The sequence below is a fragment of the Glycine max genome, chromosome 15, assembly GCF_000004515.6.
Source record: "Glycine max cultivar Williams 82 chromosome 15, Glycine_max_v4.0, whole genome shotgun sequence".
NCBI lineage: Eukaryota > Viridiplantae > Streptophyta > Magnoliopsida > Fabales > Fabaceae > Glycine > Glycine max.
In genome coordinates, this window is record NC_038251.2 from 42,563,935 (window position 1) to 42,586,009 (window position 22,075).

Below are 22,075 nucleotides of genomic sequence, written 5' to 3' on the forward strand. Positions count from 1 at the left end.
TTCGCTTTCGGCAAGTGCACCGGATCGCACAAGTAGTATAAAACGGTAAGAATTGAGTATCGAACTCTCAGGGAACTTGTGTTACTTGGTAAGTGAATAGGTGTCTAGTGTAAAAAGAGATATTTTTACTATGAACAGGTGTGTAACCTAACTATTAAAAGAAAAATCACATGAGTTATGATGTGTAAAGACAAATAGATGACACATAGGTCTTCCTAATAGGTGTCTGATGTTAAAAGGATATTCGCTACTTAACAATGCTTATGCATTTTATGGTGTCTCCTGAAATGCTAAACCTCAATTCCTCATGATAGTCTAGCCTAATCCTGATCAAGCATCGTCCGCAGATTCCTCTTGTTGGACTAAACTCGGCTAGGACCACATTAAGAAAAACATACAACAACTAGGTCATCATACCCCGATCCCTCGTGATAGTATGACAAACTAGCCCTGTCCTATCAAGTTTTAAGAATCAGACCAATTTCCACTGTTGAATGACCCTAACAAAGCATGCATCTACGTGATCAAGGTACAAGCATACTAAAATGAAATACTAATAGCATAGAGAACACACAAAACATCATTAGATAGACAAAAAGATATTTACATCAAGTACTTACAAGGAAGATCCAACAGAGGATTTAGCTTTCCATAACTGGGAAGCTTCCTTTACAACAAAGAGAAGAGAAAGATGAAAGATTGCAGAAATACAAGTGGTGGGGATGTCTCCTCCACCTCTAGGACCTCACAGTCACTCACAAACTTATCTCAAGCTCTCAGGACGACTTCCTTTTCAAGCTCTGGTCTCTGCAGATCTTCACACAACAAAATCTCTCAAACTCTCTGGAACTTGGACTTTTCTCTCTCTAGAACTCTCTAGACATGGAGAAGCTTCAAGAAAAGGCCAAACTCCTCTCTAAAATCTGATTTCAGGCTTAAATAGGAGGCTTTATTCGTGCTCGTGCGCTTAGCGCAATTCTGAACCGCTTAGCGCGCATTAGTGAATTTTGGCTTAGCGCGGCTTTTCTTGCTTAGTGAATGGACTGAAACGGTGCGCTTAGCAGGATGGCCCTTCGCTCAGTGAACAAGCACACCTCATCCTTCTTCTAGATTCGTCCTCGCGCTCAGCCGAGGAGTGTTGTGCTCAGCGGATGGCTCGCTAAGCCAGTAGATTGGCTTAGCGAGAGGTTGAAAATTAGCACTTCACAAACTCGCCCAATTAACCTGAAATTGAGAGAAAATGATTATTAAACACACAAAATGGAAGTATTATGTATTTATTACCTATCTTTACCCAAAAGTAATTACAACACTACAAAATAACCATGAATTGGAGGAGTTTGATATAATTTACACAAGTTTTATACACAAAAGTTAGTCGTATTCATAGACTAACATAAGTCATTATTCCTTTTATATTAAACTGGTGAAGGACATTTTAGCCCTTTCACCTAGGTTGTTGGGTGTCCCAAAAGAAATGCTAGGTGCCCAAAGCAACTCCTAAATCACTATTGGTTGTAGGCTTGGAACATATGGGGTGGAGGAAAATGTTTGGAACTGATGGACCCATTGCTAAAAAAATCTTTCATAGACAGCGAAGTTGTGAAGTGCATACACTTTGGTCTATTTTGATGGACCAAAAATATTTATTTTATTTTATTAAAAACTCAACAAAATAGCTCCCCACACTTTTTTCTTTCCTATTCCTCCAACAGAACCCAAATTAGAGAGAATGTAATTGTGCATCACCTTACATATATAAATATAAAAATCTATCTATGTATTTACTGTTTTACTCGTATTCTTTCTCACATTTATTTTTATTTAAACATTTTCCTCTCATGAAATGATGTATTTGACTCTCCTAATGTTTAGTCTTTACAATGTAGTGCTAAAATACTAGTTAGTACTAAATAAGATCAAATTACGTTATGTTCAAATTATATATAAATTCATAAAAAATAAATTATTAAAGATAAAATATTTTAAAAAGAATTTTATTCTTCATATCATTTGAATTATGGTAAAACACTTATTATGGAGTCAATGTGGGAAAATAATAGTTAATTTCAAACTCTTTGACTTGTTTTAAACTCAGGAGTTTATGAGAGTTAACACTACTTTACTAGCTTACCAAAGTTTAACCAAAAAACTGTTTGACAAAATCTAGTTGACAACTGTATGGAGAAAATCTAGTTGGAAGGCACGCACCTTGCAATCATGTGATTTTAGCTTATCATTCCTTTCCCCCACACTATGTCACCCATGAGGTCACACCATAGATATATCCCACATCCAAGTGTTAGGAATTTTATAATTCCTAATTAATTAATTAGTGTGGGCTACATATTATATTTATCATTTATATTAGTTATTTACATCTATGGGCTCAATAAAAATGATCTAATTTGGTGAGCCTATTGGACTATCATCAGAAACTAATATGGGCTTGATAAGCGGAAATCAATTTGGCCGTTAGGGAATAATGGGAACTCTAACAGGTTAAAACATAAAGCAAGGTTGTGGTCCCCAAGACACCAAAATCAGAAATTGTATTCTCTTCTCCCTATCTGACGAAAAACCTAAGGTCCCAAAAGGAAAACGGTGATTTGGTTGAGGAAGAACACAAAACCAACCGTTCCTCTGACTCATCAATTCCGCTGCTTATCATGGATCCAGGTATTTTTCACAACCCCTCTTGATAATCTAACGTAATGTGTTTCCGATGATTATTGGTATTTTATTAAGATCCCTAAAATTTCAAAAAAGTGGTATCAGAGCCACCATTATTGTTAGATTATTGGAAATTAAAGTTATTTGGTTTATGTTATACCTATACTATTTTGTTACATAAACCCTAATTTTATTTTGGGATTTTATCTTTGCAATTATAATTATGATTGTAAGTATGGAATTTTTTTTTCTTTTCAATCATGATATAATAATCATCATATGCGCATTCATGTTTTGTGTTCAGATTCCAATTATAATAATCATGTTTTACATAATCTTTGGCTTTATTATATCATCATAAGAAAGCCCTCGTTGCATATCGTTAAATGCAATTTGGCTTTTGCATTTTATTTTGTTTTCCTTGTTTTTATTTATGAATTATGAGTATTAATTGGAGATTCCCATTATGTTTTGATGTAAATTCAAAAATTACAAACCCTCAAAATTATTCCTTTTTTATGTCTGGTAATTTTGATTGGGTTGATTGAAACAATATATTATCAAAGCAATCTCTATTTCATAAATTAATTTAACTAAAATTGCATAAATATTAGTATAAAATTATTTATGCGAATTTTGTTCAGCCCAAAGGAAGACACAATTTGGCCAAATAATTTTGTACATGTGATGATAAATGTGTGAAAATTATAAGGTATTTTCATGTGAATTATAATCGGTCCAAAGAAAGACTATGATTTGACAGAATTTATTGTCAATATTTGATCATTGCATTGAGAATACCAATTACAAATTAATTTCTCTGTTCAAAGACTATGAATTAATGTTGTGATGGGTATCTTATGATGGGTTTGTTATGTGAACTTTTTTGCACATGTCTTGTTATGTATATATTTTATATAACTTATTGGCTTATTTGTGAGCATGTAATTATTTTTATTTTTATTATTATTCAGTTTTTGTTGCTAGTGCTACAAATGTATCTGCTCAAGTGAACAATATCCCTATGCTGAATGAGACAAATTTTAAGGTCTGGAAGGAAGCCGTAGAAATTGTTCTCGGCTATATGGATTTGGATTTGGCACTGAGAACGGAACGACCCACTTCCACTCCGGAAGCCTCCAATGAGGTAAAAGATGAGAAATGGGATCGCTCCAATCAAATGTGCATTATTATCATGAAGCGCTCTATTCCATAAGCGTTTCGGGGCTCTATTTCTGATGGTGAAAATGAAAAGAAATTTATTGATGAAATTGAATAGTACTTTGCCAAAAATGAGAAAGCGGAGACAAGTAACCTTTTGGCTAAACTCTTCTCCAAGAAGTATAAGGGCAAAAGTAATATAAGGGAGTACATAATGGAAATGTCTAACTTGGCATCTAAACTGAAAGCACTTAAGTTAGAGCTTGGTGAAGACATGTTCTTGCATTTAATTTTGATCTCACTTCCTGCACATTTTGGGCAATTCAAAGTGAGTTATAACACTCAGAAGGAAAAATGGTCCCTTAATGAGCTTATATCTCACTGTGTGCAAAAGGAAGAAAGGCTGCAGAGAGACAGACCTGAAAGTGCTCATTTAAGCTCCACCTCTCAGAATAGGAAAAGAAAGAAAAATAAGGGTGATGCTGAAGGGTCTTCTCAACAAAAAAACCAAAGAAGGATGAGGAATTTACCTACTACTTTTGCAAGAAGTCTGGACACATGAAGAAAGAGTGTCCCAAGTATGCCACATGGCATGTAAAGAAAGGTAAATCTCTTGTTCTTGTTTGTTCTAAAGTTAATTTGCTTTTGTACCTAAAGATACTTGGTGGGTAGATTCTGGTGCTACTACTCACATAAGTGTAACCATGTAGAGTTGCCTGTGGAGCCAACTGCCAAGTGATGATGAAAGATTCATATTTGTTTGCAATGGCAAAAAGGTTGCGGTGGAGGCTATAGGAACTTTTAGATTGCAGTCAAAGACTAGATTTTATTTGGATTTGTTTGAGACTTTTGTTGTATTGTCTTTTAGACGGAATTTAATTTCTATTTCTAGTTTGGACAAATTTGGTTTTTCTTGTTCATTTGGAAATAATAAAGTTAGTCTCTACCAGAATTTGAATTTGATTGATTCCGGTTCCTTAATTGAAAATCTATATATGTTGGATGTTAATTGTTCCTATAATGAAATAATGCAAACAAATTCACGTGGTACAAATAGGAAATTAAAAGAGAATTTAGCCATTTTATGGCACAAACGCTTAGGTCATATCTCTAAACAGAGAATTCAGAGACTTGTGCCGGATGAAATTCTTGAACCTTTAGATTTATCAGACTTTGAAGTCTATGTTGAATGCATAAAGGGAAAATGAACAAACATAAGGAAATTAGGTGACGAAAGAGCTAAAGACATCTTAGAATTGGTACATACGAACATTTGTGATCCTTTTCCAACATCTTCTTGGAATGGGCAACAATACTTTATCTCGTTCATAGATGACTCCTCTAGATACGGTTACCTTTGTTTGATACATGAGAAGTCCCAATCCCTAGACATTTTTAAGAGTGTCAAGGCTGAAGTTGAATTTCAACTTGGAAAGAAAATTAAGGCTGTCAAATCCGACCGTGGAGGTGAGTACTATGGTAGATATGATGGATCGGGAGAACAATGTCCAGGACCTTTTGCACTTTTTCTCAAAGGGTGTGGAATTGTTCCGCGATACACTATGCCAAGAAAACCTAGCATGGATGGTGTTGCAGAACAACGAAATCGAACTCTTAAGGATATGGTGAGAAGTATGATTAGTCATTCTTCTTTGCCAGAGTCACTTTGGGGAGAAGCCTTAAAGATCACAGCTTACATCCTTAATAGGGTGCCAAGTAAAGCAGTTAATAAAACCCCTTTATGAACTTTGGACTGGCAAAAAAGCCAAGCATTAAGCATTTGCATATTTGGGGTTATCCGGCTGAGGCGCGGCCTTATAGGCCACATGAAAGAAAGCTGGATTCAAGAACAATTAGCTGCTATTTTGTTGGCTATGTTGAACGCTCTCGGGGCTATAAGTTTTATGATCCCACTTTAAGATCAATATTTGAAACGAGAAATGCAAGATTTCGTGAGGAAGTTGAGTTTGGGAAGGAAGAGAACATAAGGAAAGTTGTCTTTGAGGAAGAACCTGTTATTGACAATGCTCAAGTCCTCATACCTATTGCTTTTCAAGAAACAACTCTAGTAATAGAAAACAATGTTCAAACTATTATTGATGACATTGTTCAAGAATAAGACAACGATGAGGTTCTTCCTTAAATACCTATACAGCAACCTCAACAACCTCAAGAAGTGCCATTAAGGAGATCTCATAGAGAGAGGAGAAGTGCAATCCCTGATGTTTAATTATCTTTCTCCAAGAACATGAGGATGACATTGGTTTAACAGAGGATGATCCGATTAACTTATGTCAAGCCATGCATAGTTCTAACTCTAAAAATTGGATCAATGCCATGAAGGATGAGATGAAATCTATGCAAGACAATGACGTTTGGGATCTCATCGAATTGCCTGAAAGTGTGAAACCTATTGGTTGCAAATGGATATTTAAAACCAAAAGGGATTCAAAGGTCAATGTTGAGAGATATAAGGCTCGTCTAGTCGCTAAAGGATTTACCCAAAAGGAAGGCATTGACTATAAAGAAACCTTTTCTCCAGTATCTTCAAAGGATTCTTTTAGAACAATAATGGCACTGATAGCTCATTATGATTTAGAGCTACATTAGATGGATGTTAAGACTGTGTTTCTAAATGGTGACATTGATGAAATAATTTATATGATGCAACCAGAAAACTTTGTATCAAGTGACTCAAAGTCTATGCTTTGCAAACTAAATAAATCCATCTATGGTTTGAAACAAGATTCCCATCAATTGTATTACAAGTTCCATCAAGTCATTACCTGATATGGTTTTGAGACAAATGCATTTGATGATTGTGTATACCACAAGTTTAGTGGGAGTAAATACTCATTCTTGGTGTTATTTGTCGATGATATACTGCTCACTAGCAACGATATAAGCTTCTTACAAGAAATTAAGAAATTTCTAACAAAAAATTTTGAGATGAAAGATCTTGGGGAAGCCTCTTTTGTATTAGGAATCAAGATACTAAGAGATCGCTCTCAAGGTATCGTAAGGTTGTCACAAGAAAGTTATATCGATAAGGTCTTAGGTAGATTCGGCATGAAAGATAGTAAACCAGGAGATACCTCGAAAGCTAAAGGAGACAAATTTAGTCTCAAACAATGCCCCAATAATGACCTTAAAAGAATAGAGATGCAAAAAAATCCTTATGCATCAGCTGTAGGAAGTCTAATATATGCTTAAGTTTGCACTCGTCCCGCGATAGCATTTGTAGTAAGAGTTCTGGGCAGATATTTGAGTAATCTTGTAATGCAGCATTGGAAAGTAGCAAAACGTGTGATGCGTTACCTAAAGAGAACAAAAGGATACATGCTCACTTATCAGAAGTCTGAGAATTTAGAGATCATCGAGTACTCAGACTCTGATTTTGCTAGATGTCAAGATAGTAAATGCTCCACATCTGGATACATATTTATGCTGGCTGGAGGAGCTATCTCTTGGAAGTCTGCTAAACAGACTCCCATAGCTTCTTCGACCATGGTCGCAGAGTTCATTGCTTGTTTTGAGGCATCCAACCATGGGATATGACTAAGAAATTTTGTCACTGGTTTGGGTGTGGTTGATGGCATTGAAAGACCATTAAAGATTTATTATGACAATAACTCAATAGTTCTTTACTCCAACAACAATAGGAGTGCAACCAAATCAAAGTTTATTGACATCAAGTTTTAGGTTGTTAAAGAAAGAGTTCAGAATAGACAAATTTCCATAGAACATTTAAGGACTAATGATATGCTAGCTGACCCACTTACGAAAGGTTTGGTACCTAAAGTTTTTCATGAGCATACTGCTCATATGGGAGTGATTCCTTATAGTACCTTAGTTTAGTGGGAGTCCCATTTATGTTCCATATATGCCTTATGTTTTTAAGATATTTGTATAGATTGTTTTTCTATAAAATAAAGTTGAAGGTTATCATTTTATTATTGTGTTTGGATTGATCTCTATAAAGAATAAAATTTAGACTAGTTGGAAATGAACATGAATGAGATCACATTGCATGTTATTTTCATGTCATTTATCCATATTTGATCTATGTCATCAAGTATATGTGGCATTGGTGATCATTGTGGCTCAATCACGTTGGATTGTGAGGAAAACTACAATGGTTCTGTGTTACTATATAAGATGGACCAGATTGTTTACGGAAGGTCTAAAAGTAAATAACATATAGTTACGTGCCTAAAGACTTTTGCAATATAAATGATTGAGGTTAATATGAAGCTCGAGTGGGAGATTGTTAGGAATTTTATATTTCCTAATTAATTAATTAGTGTGGGCTACATATTATATTTATCATTTATATTAGTTATTTACATTTATGGGCTCAATAAAATTGATCTAATTTGGTGAGCCTACTGGACTATCAGCAGAAATTAATAACGGGCTTGATAAGCAGAAACCAATTTGGCCTGTTAGGGAATAATGGGAACTCTAACAGGTTGAAACCTAAAGCAAGGTTGTGGTCCCCAAGACACCAAAATCAGAAATTGTATTCTCTTCGCCCCATCTGATGAGAAACCTAAGGTCCCAAAAGGAAAATGGTGATTTGGTTGAGAAAGAATACAAAACCAACAGTTCTTCATGGATCCAGGTATTTTTCACACCCTTCTTGATAATCTAATGTAATGTGTTTCTGGTGATTATTGGTATCTTATTAAGATTCCTAAAATTTCAAACACCAAGTCCCTATATCGGGTGCTATGCCCCTCTCTGCAACTACAAGCCCATCAATTCTCCCATATACTATTGATGTGAAATTCTTCCTAACGAAATAAGGAAAGAAATAGAAAGCTTATTACTTAATCAGTTTCTTGAGTTCATTGTGGATCTCAATCTGAGTTTCATCAATTCAGGTAACGAATAGAAATCATTTTACTTAATCTGAGTTCATAAATTACTTAAATTCATTAATTAAAAAATACATACCCAGCAAAAGACAAGTTAATATTGACAAAATGGTGAAAATATAGACCCATGAACACAGAATTACATGACAGTGAGCATATTGTGTTTATCCTAGCGGATTTTGGGTTCGAACTTTGAGCATTCAGATGTATTAATTAAATAATAAGAAGAAGAAAAATTTGGTATAAGGATGTTGCTCTAATCAAGCAAATAGTTTCCCATGGGTCATAAATGGTCTCTATCAAAGAATTATATACCAATAACGTTTAACACAAGTGATAGTGATTTATTATATTTTTTTAATCAAATGATTCAGAGTTTGAATCTGATATGGATATGGATATGAAATAAATTATGTTGAAAGAATAATTTCAAAAACTGAATCAGTGATTGGTCCAGTTAAGACATTGGATCAAAAGTCGAGTGGATAATTCATTAATTCACATCACTCATTCTTTATTAAAAAAAATTATATTCAATGTTAAGAAAAGCAAAAAAAGAATACATCACAAATTAATATAATTTCATAAGTTCAAATTCATCGACATTTATCAATGAGATTATAAAAAAAAAAATCATTAGCAAATAGTTATGTGGGGGGGAGGGGGGGGGGGTGTTTTTGTATTTACATAACAAAGTAATTTTAAAATCTTACTAACAAAGTAATGTATCTTAGTGGACTGGTTGGTTATCTTTTAAGTAGTTGGTCACACGGTCGAATCTTGGTGGCAACAATTTTCCAAAATATGTTTTAGTAAAGGCCAACAACACTTCTCCCAGGCTATGTCAGCCAGCACGTCAGCAGGTCCCCGTTTTAACCACAAAACCGGCAAACTATATAATAGGGCGCCATAATTGCTTTCCCACAATTAATTGCTCATTAAATTACTTGTAGATACACAAGCAAAGTGTGGGTTTAAATATACATTTATCCATATTCACAAGAAATGGACTCGAGTAAACCTAAGGCTAAAATATATTACTTTGTTTTCTTCAATTTAGTCTCTTATTTTTAAGTTTGAATAATTTTTCTTTCATTCAACAAAGTAAATCTTAGTGTGACACGTTATTAACTCTACCTGAAAAATGTAGTTAAGTATCAACTGGAGATTACTGAGGTCCACATACTCGTAGATCATCTAATAATTTCTCAAGGCAAGTGTGGACAGATAAAGATAATTTTGTTGACTTATCATCACAAATCAACATTGGATGTATAATATATACAGCAAATTACTCAACTTATTATACTATCTTAGAGGAAAGACAGTACTCAATGGATGCAACACTACTCAATGTGAAATCAGTATATTCCTTTGCTGTCCTGCTATTGCTAAGCATCAAATCACTTGATACAAAGGCACAATCACCAAACTACATGGGAGATGACTGCCATAACACCACCCAAAAACCTCTCAGCGGTGAATACCAAACCAACCTTAACAGCATACTCTCATGGCTATCCACAGATGCAGCCACAAGCAAAGGTTATAACCACTACAGCTTTGGCAACAACACCTCTGGAAATCATGCTGTGTATGGCCTCTATGATTGCCGCGGCGACGTGGTTGGATACTTTTGCCAATTCTGTGTCTCTACTGCTGCCAGAGAAATTCTTCAGCGCTGCCCCAATAGAGTGTCTGCTTTCATATGGTATGATTTCTGCATGCTAAAGTACTCTAATGAAAACTTCTTTGGGAATGTTACAGTAGACCCATCATGGCATGTTGTTGGAACAAAAGATGTGTCTAGTGCAGAAGAGATTCAGAAAGGTGAAGATTTTATGAGAAGTTTGATCAGAAAAGCGACTCTGGTGACCAACCAGTTGTACTATATGGGTGGCTTCAATTTGAGTTCCTCTCAGAGAAGGTATGGCTTGGTGCAATGCAGTAGAGATCTCACAAATGACGGGTGTAGACAATGTTTGGAGACCATGTTAGCACAAATTTCCAAATGTTGTGAAAAAAAGTTGGGGTGGTTTGCTGGGTCTGCAAGTTGTCTCATGAAGTATGATGACTCCATGTTCTACCTTTTTCACAACCAATCATCTACAGTTCCTGAGGCATATAGAAAAATAGGTTACAGCCATCAATTTACTTTTTCTTAATCACTTGAATTATTACATATGTCTGTTTGTTACTTTGTTTATTTATTGAATCTAAATAACTGAATCTGGTTAAATATTAAAAAAATTACAAATTCATTATTACTATTTTGTATTGTCACAGCTAAACAAGGGATTAAGATGTCAAAAATCTTGATCATTAGCTTCAGTGTGATTGGGTCAATAACTCTACTATGTTTCAGTGTTTATTGCTTCTGGTGCAGGAGTCGTCCTAGAAAAGGTAATTTCCTGCAAGGATACATGTTAGAATTTATTTGATGGTTTATTTCAGAAACCTGAAATGTGGTAATTTAGTTGAAAACTTGGAAAAAGAACTCAGAAACTTGTCTCTGTAGATGGACTTATACCTCACACAGTTCGTCTATCCTCATATCAAAATGTTCAAACTGAGGAAACATTGAATCCAGACCTGCCTACAATCCCATTAATCACAATTCAGCAGAGTACTGATAACTTTTCAGAAGCATCTAAACTAGGGGAAGGTGGATATGGCCCTGTTTACAAGGTTTAAATGATTTGGAATTTTGGATATACATTCTTTATTTTGTTTTTTTATATTCTTTCTATATGTTTTTATTTGTTGTTGTATTTTGTCAGGGAATTCTACCAGATGGAAGACAAATTGCGGTCAAAAGACTCTCACAAGCTTCTGGTCAAGGCTCAGAAGAGTTCAAGAACGAAGTAATGTTTATAGCTAAATTGCAACATCGCAACCTTGTAAGACTTTTGGCATGCTGCTTGGAGGAAAATGAAAAGATACTTGTATATGAGTATTTGTCGAATGCAAGTCTCAACTTTCACCTGTTTGGTTAGTAAATTCCTTGATAGCTTCACTGAATAATATTGTTCATTGTAGCTTTTTATCCTGTAGTTTTTACTGCAATTTTTTCTTCAAATTTTTTTTACTTCTAAATTAGACTTGTGTATGGAGACAAGTCAAAGAGTGCTGGTACGGGCACAAGTGGTTGTGAGTATGGTGGAAATTTATTGTATATTGTCAGAAGGTAACACCAATTAAATATGCCGTACGTATAATATATGTTGATATCTCTTATTTAAGAGCAACAAGTTTTGATTATAATGCACGAAAAAGTCATAGCACATTTGAAGTTTAACTTTTTACAGTGTGAAACTAAATTGAAGTTTTCTTATGTAATCAATAATCATGTCATGAGATAACTAGAAAAGTGAGTGAATAAATAATTCTTCTAGTACATTTTTTTCCCTCTAAGGAATAGTAAATTTCTAGCATCCTTAATGTTTTGCTTCACATACTATTTTTTGGTTGAGATCCCTTCTCCGCATTTATGTTTTTAGATGATGAGAAGAAAAAGCAACTTGATTGGAAACTAAGATTAAGCATTATCAATGGAATAGCAAGAGGTATTTTATACCTTCACGAGGACTCTCGACTCAGAGTAATTCATAGAGATCTCAAAGCTAGCAATGTTCTATTAGACCATGATATGAATCCCAAAATATCAGATTTTGGACTGGCAAGAGCATTTTCAAAGGGCCAGAAACAAGCAAATACAAACCGAGTAATGGGCACTTAGTGAGAGTTCTACATATACAAAACATTTCTGAGTTCAAAAATGAAATTCCTCGTTGTATATATATTCTTTAGTGTAAGAGAAATAACAAAATTTTATTGATTTTGATTAGTGGATACATGGCTCCAGAGTATGCTATGGAAGGATTATTTTCCGTGAAATCTGATGTTTTCAGCTTTGGAGTTCTTGTTCTAGAAATTATTTGTGGGAAAAAGAACAGTGGATTCTATCTATCAGAATGTGGACAAGGTCTTCTTTTATATGTGAGTTTTCTCTCTTACTACCTGATCAAGGCATAATTCAACAGTGTTAACTAGAGCCATTCAATATTCACAAATCACAAATAATTGCAGGCTTGGAAAATATGGTGTGCTGGAAAATTTTTGGAACTATTGGATCCAGTGCTGGAGGAATCTTGCATAGAGAGTGAAGTTGTGAAGTGCATACACATTGGTCTGTTGTGTGTTCAAGAAGATGCAGCAGATAGACCAAACATGTCCACTGTTGTTGTAATGCTAGCAAGTGACACAATGGTCCTTCCAAAGCCAAACCGACCAGCTTTTTCAGTTGGAAGAATGGCATTAGGGGATGCATCAACTTCAAAAAGTTCCAATAAACATTCTATTAATGATATAACAATATCTAACATTTTACCAAGGTAATTGAAACTAGGATACAAACATCTTTCCCTTGTTGCTTCTGAATTATAATCAAACTAGAATACCAAATAAGAAGGAAATGAAGACTTTCCAGTTTTTTTTTTCTTCTGAAATCAGACTAAATCATGTTGACCCAATGCTGGTTAGAAAAATATATAGGTAAAAAAATAAGCTTTTCCATTGTACTATATCCATCTTGTAAGATATTGAAGAGCTTCTAGCAAATCAGAAGCATTTTCTGTTTTAGATATATCTTGTATAATAGTCTAATACATATTTTGAGTGAGGCTGCCATTTCCAATCTTCAAGAGAGTGTTTCGTGAAGATTTAGAATATGCATACTGCATACCATAGAAATGTAAAAACTTTTAAGGGTTTCCTAAATTAACAATTATAGGAAACCAAAAGGATCTTGAAGCCTATTATTATCACAAATAATAGATAAACAATACATATCTTTCTTCATAGTGAGACTTCTCTCTAGTGTACTTTTATTTCTTGAAAAAAAAGATAAATAAGATTTCACTCTCTTGACTATTCTTTCTGTCTCTCTACGTATGTGATGACCAGAGATTAGGGAGAATATTTTTCTATCAGAAAGTGAACCTTATTTCACATTAGTGGGTATTAATTCCTTTTATAATCATCACTTACATCAAGTAGCAGTTACCTTTAGAAACTTCTCTTATTTAACCTAATTACAATTTAGTCCCTAATTATTAATTATTTATTTATTAGTCCCTACATAAGTCACATGAGACATTAATTCTAACATTCTCCCACTTGGCTCATGTGACATTAATAAACATTATGGACTAAATAAAAAAATAGATTAAACTAACATAATGTGCATTAAAATAATTTAATCGTTCTATACATTAGGTACATCATAATTTCATGATTAAGAATAGGAACCAATTCGAGTCATGGCGGTTGTACATCACTTAATCGACATAGTTCCTTCCATGTACTACAATTTAGTTTTCTCCTTAATATGACCATTAGTTATGAGTACATAATTGGTCAGTATAATGTCTTTATTCAATACAAAACCTGTTAACATTATTCTAATACAAATATGCATGCAAACATAGAGAACAAGTACTCAGAAACATATCATAAATGAGCTCAAAGTGTCACTAAAATGCATAAGATAAATTACACTTAATGATCATCAATAACAATAATGCTCATACTTTTAACATGTTCTATAAATGTTTTGGGCAATAATCCCTTTGTCAAAGGGTAAACTATTATAAGGTCTGTGGTAATATGTTCTATTGATACTATTTATTTCTAAACTTTTCCTTTACGATAAAGTACTTCAATTTCATATGCTTAGCACCCTTAGAGTACTTGTTATTCTTAGAAAAAAATATTGTTGTAGAGTTATCACAGGATATTTTTAGCAGCCTAGCAAAGTTGCCGACAATTCCAAGCCTTGAAATAAAGTTTTGCAGCCAATTAGCCTGAATTATAGCCTCAAAACATGCTACAAATTCAGCTTCCATGGTAGATGCAACAACAACTAATGCATATGGAATTGCTTCCATTTGTTTTCATTCCAAATCATTTAGGACATTGTGCAAGGCTAAATTTGTCTCCTTTCTAAATTGGAACATATCTTACCTCACCCATATCTTTCACATCAAAGTTGCTAGAGAGAAACTTCTTAGTCTCATGAAGAAGACCAAGACTATTAGTTGCAAGCAAGATATGATCAACATACAGAATTAGAAAAATAATCTTACTCCTACTGACCTTCAGATATATATACACCAATCAACAATATTTTTCTTAAATTCAAAGGAAACAATGATATCATTAACCTCAAATACCATTGGCGAGAAGCTTGCTCAAGACTATATATTCATTTCTTTAATATGCACACCATGTGTTTCTTTCCTTTAACTGAGAACCCCATTGGTTGGTCCATATAAACATTCTCCTCTAAATTCCCATTAAGAAAGACAGTTTTCACATCCATTTGATGTAGCTCTAAGTCATAACGGACTTCTAATGTCATGATAATCCTGAAAGAATCCTTTCGTGAGACCGATGGAAACATCTCTTTATAATCAATGCAATCTTTCCGAGTAAATCCCTTAGCAACAAGTATATCCTTGTAACATTTAAGGTTGCCATGAGAGTCACGTTTAGTCTTGAAGACTCACTTATAACCAACTATCTTACAACCCTTTGGCAATTCTACAAGGTCTCAAACACAGTTATGTTTTATGGAATTTGTCTCTTCTTTCATGACATTTAACCACTTCTCAGAATTATCACAGCTTACAGCTTGTGAAAACAAAACAAGATCCTTATCACTAATGCTTAAGTCTTTTTTTTGTTTTATGTAGGTATACCACATAGTCATTCAAAATAGATGGCCTTCTTTCTCTTTGAGACCTCCTTAATGCTACTTCTTATGGTTGTTCCACAATATATTCATTATGTATCATGGGATCATTATTGTTTTGTTCCTCTTCATTATTTTGTAACAACAACTAAAGGAGCAATCACCTTATTGCTAGAGGCACAAGCTAAAGGGACTTATACTTTAACTTTTTTAATTTTCACTTCTCGTGGAATTGTACTCCCACTGATTTCAAAAATTTAATGAACCTTGCATTTCTAGTTTCGACAATTCTCATACTATGATTAAGACAATAAAACATATACCCATGTGACTTTTTTGGATAACCAATGAAATATCCACTGATTGTTCTTGCACCCTATTTTCTTTCTTGCGGATTATAAATCCTTATTTTTGCTTGACAACTCCAAACGTGAAGATGCCTTATACTAGGTGTCCTATTCGTCCACAGTTCAAAAGGTGTCTTTGGAACTACCTTACTAGGAACCTTATTCAACAAATACATAACAGTTTTCAAGACACACATCCATAAAGATACAAGTAATGTTGAATTGCTTAACATACTCCTAACCATATCCATTAAAGTTCTATTACGCCTTTCTGATACATCATTTTGTTATGGTGTACTAAGCATTCTATATTGCGCACAAATGCCACATTTCTGAAGAAGTATAGCAAATGGACCTAGGTGTTGCCCAGTTTCATTGTATCTTCCGTAATACTCACCACCTCTATTGGACTTGACAACTTTCACCTTTCTATCTAATTGCATTTCTACTTCATTCAAGTAAATTTCTAAGACATCAACTGCTTAATATTTCTCATGCAGTAAGTAGACAAAACCGTAACGTGCAGTCATCAATAAAGGTGATAAAATATATTTCTTTTTTGAAAGAATTAACATCAAAAGGTTCACAAATATTAGTATGCACAATTTCAAGAAGCTGAGTGCTTCTTGTAGCTCATTTCTTTGTATGTTTTGTTTGTTTTCGCTTAATACAATCCACACAAATATTTAGATCCATAAAATCTAGATCAAGAAGAATTTCATTATTTATTAATCTTTCCTTACTTTCTCTAGAAATTTTACCTAAATGTTTATCCCACAAGAAAGCAGATCGTTCGTTCACTAAACTATGTTTAGTGTCAGCATTATGATGCAGAGTTAAAATGGTTTCAATATACATACCATCACAAAGAACACCAATACCAATGAGATGATTATGCTTAAATAAACTAAAATATCCATTACCAAAATTAAAAGAGTATCCAGTAATGTCAAGTTTAGATAATGAAACTAAATTCCTAGATAAACTAGGTACATAAAGAGTTTCCAGTAAATCTAAATGATGTTCAGTGTCGAGTTTTAAACAATAAGTCTCAACTGTTTTCACTAGAGCTTTCACTATATTCCCCATGAAGACAAACTTCTTATTTAGGCTTATGATTTGGATTGTAAGGAATCCTTACATAGTATTAGAAACACGAGTCGTACATCCAGAATTTATCCACCATGTATTATGGGGAACTTTAGTTAAGTTTGATTCAAAACATACATGAGCATTAAGCTCACCTTTCTTTTCAAACCAAGACTTACGCTTTAGGCAATCCTTGTCCAGATTTCCCACAAAATTAACAATTATTGTCCTTTGATACCTTCTTCTGGATTTGCAAAGAGTCATCATTGATCTTTAATGACCCTTTGCCTTTATCATGCTTTTTGATAAATTTCTTTTCAGATCTTTGATGCCCTTGGTGGCTTACATAATGGATCGAGTGACTTCCTTGATTCTTAAGCCTCGTTTCTTTCTGAACTAACATATTGTGTAATTCGTGCACATTCCATTTATCTTTCATGGTATTATAACTCATTTGGAACGAGCTATACTCAGACAGTAATGAGTTCAAAATAAACTAAACAAGGAAGTTCTCATTCACAGTCATTTCCAAGGTCTTAAGTCTTGTTGCAATGTTTGTCATCTCAATGACATGTTCATACATTGTACGTGAACCATCAAACTTCATGGTGGTCAATGTACTCATTAATGTCCCAGCAAGAGACTTATCATTTGTTTGAGAGTGTTCTCCCACTAACCCCATCAACTTTTTAGCACTTTCGATCTTAGGGAGAGCTATCTTAATATTATCTGCAACAATCATTCTCATGAACATTAGGTTGAGTCTCTTAGATCTTTTCCAAGCTTCATAATGGACTTTCTTTTCACAATAAAATTCACATGTTTGAGACATAAAACACATGACATACATATGATTCGTTTAGATAACAGTCAATGTATATTGATGTTCTCCTTTGGGTGATACACCAACACACAACATACAAACATGATGATGTTAATAAGATTCTTAACATTATTGGACAATTAAATATGCACCAATTAGTAGTACCTATTTCCTTTGGGTATATAAATAAAACTAATGATACACATAAATCACCTACAATTATATTCATTAATTATAAGAACAACTAATCAACCTTTGGGCGATACATTAATACCTTATAAAAATGAATTTCAATTACCCATAAACCAATAATTATATAATTTAGCATCCATTATTTTGAGTAATTGAAATAATCATTACTTTGAAATTAAATAACCATATAAATTTGACCACTTTGGTGACTAACAAATTCATCATATATTTAATTATAGTCAAATATATGACCTGCACATACTTATTGTTATTAACAATTCATAGTCATTTTATTAATTTCATTCTAGGCCAAATAAATACCATACATTCGCATTATAACCAATAAAATAATAGAAATTCAATCACATTGAAGTAAAAGTATAGCATATACATATTTACTACTATCGATAATTTTAAAGTATTCACGTTAATTTAATTGTAGGACATAAATTTCCAATCCTTTAATCATGTTTAATAATAATATTCAGAAAAAAAAAATGAGCAAGTGGGATTGAGAATAGCAAAAGGTGGAATTGCAAAAGGAAATTAAATAAGAAACGTACATGCAAGCGCGCTGCTTTTGGTTCCAAGGAAAAGAACAACATACATGGTTGCTGCCCACTTTCTTTCTTTCTCCAATATTATACTTTCTTCGAAAAAAATCAATCTCTCCCATTTTTATTTATTTACAAAATATCATATTTGTAGTCGAAAAATAAAATTCTTAAATTTCATAATTAGGGTTCATCATAATTGGAAGAAAATAAACCACTATTGAAAAATCTTAAATTTCATAACACATGTTCTGATATCACATGTAAAAACTTTTAAGAGTTTCCTAGATTAACAATTATAAGAAACCAACAACATCTTGAAACCTATGTGATTCTCACAAATAATATATAAATAATGTGTCTATAGTGAAACTTTTCTCCAGTGTACTTTGATTTCTTGAAAAAAAAATAGAAACAAAATTTAACTCTCTTGACTATTGTTTTTGTCTCTCTAAGTTTGTGATGACCAGATATTAGAAAGAAGGCTTCTCTACAATAAACTGGACCTTATTTTACATTAGTAGGTATTAACTCCTTTTATAACCATAATTGCCATCAAGTTCCAGTTACATTTAAAAACTTCTTTTATTTAACCCAATTATAATTTAGTCTCTAACTAATATTTATTTATTTATTAGTCATTACGTAAGTCACATGCCTTTCACATGAGACATTAATTCTAACAAGAAAGTCCCTTAATTCAAGAGATATAGAGAAAAATAAAATGTCTTGATTGAATGTTTAAAATTAAGAGGTATTCAAATATCAACCCCTCCTCCCCCAAATTTTATGAGTTTGCTAGGCCACACAAAATTGTCAATCTAGTTAGCAAAATCTTTGCGGAGGTTTAACAAAAGTTAGAAAATTTGTGGTATAGAGATAAAATTTGTAAAAATAAAAATACAAGCATATAAACTAAAATAAAGTAAATAAGTAATTAAATCTTATATTTTGACTAAAAATAATATAAATTATCACCAGAAAAACTATTTCAATTTTACAATTTTTTAACACCTATACAAATGTAGGGGTATATGTCTAAATTTACGCATAATAGATTAAAAGCTCTACAACTAGGCGTAAGCTTATCCCTGCCCAACAAAATTGAAAATACAAAGGAACGAAAGCCGAAGGGTATTCGCGTGTCCACGTTCTCCACCAAACACAATCATTCACAATCCTATTCAAAATCTATGTTCCAATAATGGTTCTTACATTTTTTTTTAGAGGAATAGTGAAGTATAAGAGATTAAAAAATGTCACACCACAAACAAACCAATTAACACAACCATAAGCATGCCTACTCATCGAAATGTTACAGTCATGGTGATGAATGCAATCACTACTAGAAATTAGGCTTTCTACATCGGTTATGACCCGATGTTGTAGTGGGAGTCGTTGAAAACCCACACCCTACAACGACGGTTGGTGCGATGTAGAAAGACATGATACAAAGGCAAGCCTCAAGTCAAAACCGATGTAGAATGATGTCAATAATGGCTTAATTCTACATCGGTTGTTTGGGACGACCATCTTAATTTATTGAGGTATCTACATCAGTTTTTAGCCCAACCGATGTAGAATGCTACCCATAATGGGTTAATACTACATCGGTTGACCGTCTTAGTATGTTGAGTGATCTACATCGATTGTTTGACAACTGATGTAGAATGTGTGATTTTTTTTTCTTTCCCGGACTTCAGCCAGTAAATATATGCAAATTACCAAAACATGTCTCATATTTACATTTGTAGTAACTAGCTATAGTAAATTTGCATAACTTATAATTAAATAACAATTTGTAGTAGCTAACTATATACAAAATTGCATACTAATACTAAAAATAGCATGTCATTATTAAATCATAGGACAACTTACCTGAACTTAGTTTGTGTGATTGCCATCATTATTTTTGTAGAGGGTAAGTGCATCAAAGAGAGGCATGAAGAGGCAGAAGTTAGTGTCCTTATCAGAGTGGTGTAGGTGGTGATATCTGCATCATAGCATAGAAAGCAAATGAATGGTGCATACAACTCACAACTACAAAGAAATACACATGAATCAAATGTATGCTTTGGAACCAATCACATTTGGAAATCATTGCTGGACTGGACCGCCATATACAAAAATGCATGTATTCACTTCTTATGTCACTCTTATGGAAACAATAGCATGTTTATCAAGTGAATGCTTTCTCATGATTAAATTTTTTTATTTAAGAGATGGTTTTGACTTTTGACAACATTGATTGTGTGCTAGGGCCTAGGGGAAATAAGATACTGATATTTATTAAATATCTATGGCATAGAAGAGAGAGGTTTACCTTTATATTAAAGCCAGCTTTTGCATTAGCTTCAATAAACATAACATTTAGCTCTCGAGACTTTGCTTCCCCTTCCTCTGTAGAGACTTGCCTGAAGTGTTAAATGTATACAACATTATTCATAATGAAAAGTCAATGCAAAAACAACCTTGTTCCTATAACCATATTAGGACAATATTTTAATTATACAAATAATAGGCAAAAGCACAGACAATGCACAACTCTGCAACTGAAATTTAGTTACAATTACGAAGAATGGAGGCAGCATGGATCAAACTCCTGACCACTTATTCATAGTAGCTATAATACCATATCAAGGACCAAGTCAACCTGGTACTTAAGTTGTTCCCAAATGACCTACTCTGGTATAAAGTTCTTTGGCCTTTTCCAAATTAGTAGCTTCTAGCTTCGGATTTCTCTTCTCGTTACATATTATAACAATATATTATGTATTAAGTCTTTTAGAAAGGAACAAACATCACGTCTTGACACATTTACCAAATTTACAAATCAACTTATGAATTAATGACCATGTATTTGGTGAAAAAATTATGGGCTATGAATCTAAATTGACCAACCGTTATTCCAAGAATAAGGATTTAACTTGAGCTTTGGTTGTCTGCTATCCTGAGGAAAGAAGGGTCCTAACTCCTCTGCTTCTCCATAACCAATTGAGGAACAACCAGGGCCTGAAAACATTCATGCATTTTCTTCATGTTAATTGCAATAATGTACATTAGAGTGATAATCAATTATCAATTTTTTATTTCTAATTGCTTTTGTATTTCTTTCAATTTACTAGTATGTTATAAAACATGTATTGGACGTACTAGGGGGTTTAAAATTATTAGCACCGGGAAAATGTATTCGTCTAGCATCATCATATGCCTCTCTAAAATTATTAAACTTAAGTTTTAGTCCCACCGAAAATATATACTTTTACTAGAAGGTATAAAAACTAAATATATATATAATATATATATATATATATATATATATATATATATATATATATATATATATATATATATATATATATATATATATATATATATATATATATATATCCACTCACCAAAAAAGCATCCAAACATATACCCCCACTCACATTTACAAGATTTACGCTGGTAGATTAGAAGACCAAATATTGACATAAATTAATGCAATGATACATAAGCTTCGTACCAATCATAAGCTGCATGGTAATCCAATTTCGATAACGTTTTTTTAAGGATTAATTATGCTATTACTCAATAAAATTTATGATAATTTTTTTTTT

The 22,075-nt window shown here is 33.2% G+C and overlaps 2 protein-coding genes across 3 annotated transcripts; both read left to right on the forward strand.

Moving 5' to 3' along the window:
* Positions 1-3,536: 3,536 nt before the first annotated feature.
* On the forward strand, positions 3,537-4,396 carry LOC112999618 (uncharacterized). The gene is made up of 3 exons (XM_026125945.1): positions 3,537-3,540; positions 3,648-3,820; positions 3,953-4,396. Exons 1-3 carry the CDS (start codon positions 3,537-3,539, stop codon positions 4,394-4,396), a joined length of 621 nt encoding a protein of 206 aa, XP_025981730.1.
* Positions 4,397-9,740: 5,344 nt separating this feature from the next.
* CRK45 (cysteine-rich receptor-like protein kinase) lies at positions 9,741-13,526 on the forward strand. 2 transcript variants are annotated; one of them, XR_001385246.3, is made up of 7 exons: positions 9,741-10,850; positions 11,001-11,117; positions 11,233-11,402; positions 11,495-11,705; positions 12,215-12,438; positions 12,563-12,713; positions 12,804-12,945. XR_001385246.3 is itself a non-coding variant. In XM_006598008.4 (7 exons), exons 1-7 carry the CDS (start codon positions 10,049-10,051, stop codon positions 13,110-13,112), a joined length of 1,998 nt encoding a protein of 665 aa, XP_006598071.1. In that variant the 5' UTR covers positions 9,741-10,048; the 3' UTR covers positions 13,113-13,526. The 2 variants fall into 2 exon arrangements, 1 of the variants encoding a protein (XP_006598071.1); XM_006598008.4 differs by having other exon boundaries at positions 12,215-12,452; positions 12,804-13,526.
* The last annotated feature ends 8,549 nt before the right edge of the window (positions 13,527-22,075 follow it).

Bases quoted from the DNA above. Each gene is read 5' to 3' on its own strand.
- LOC112999618 (XM_026125945.1), top strand. The intron at 3,821-3,952 runs GTAAAAGATGAG...GAAATTGAATAG, and splicing joins CTCCGGAAGCCTCCAATGAG to TACTTTGCCAAAAATGAGAA.
- CRK45 (XM_006598008.4), top strand. From the start codon at position 10,049: ATGGATGCAACACTACTCAATGTGAAATCAGTATATTCCTTTGCTGTC. The intron at 11,706-12,214 runs GTTAGTAAATTC...TTATGTTTTTAG, and splicing joins TCTCAACTTTCACCTGTTTG to ATGATGAGAAGAAAAAGCAA. The intron at 12,453-12,562 runs GTGAGAGTTCTA...GATTTTGATTAG, and splicing joins AACCGAGTAATGGGCACTTA to TGGATACATGGCTCCAGAGT.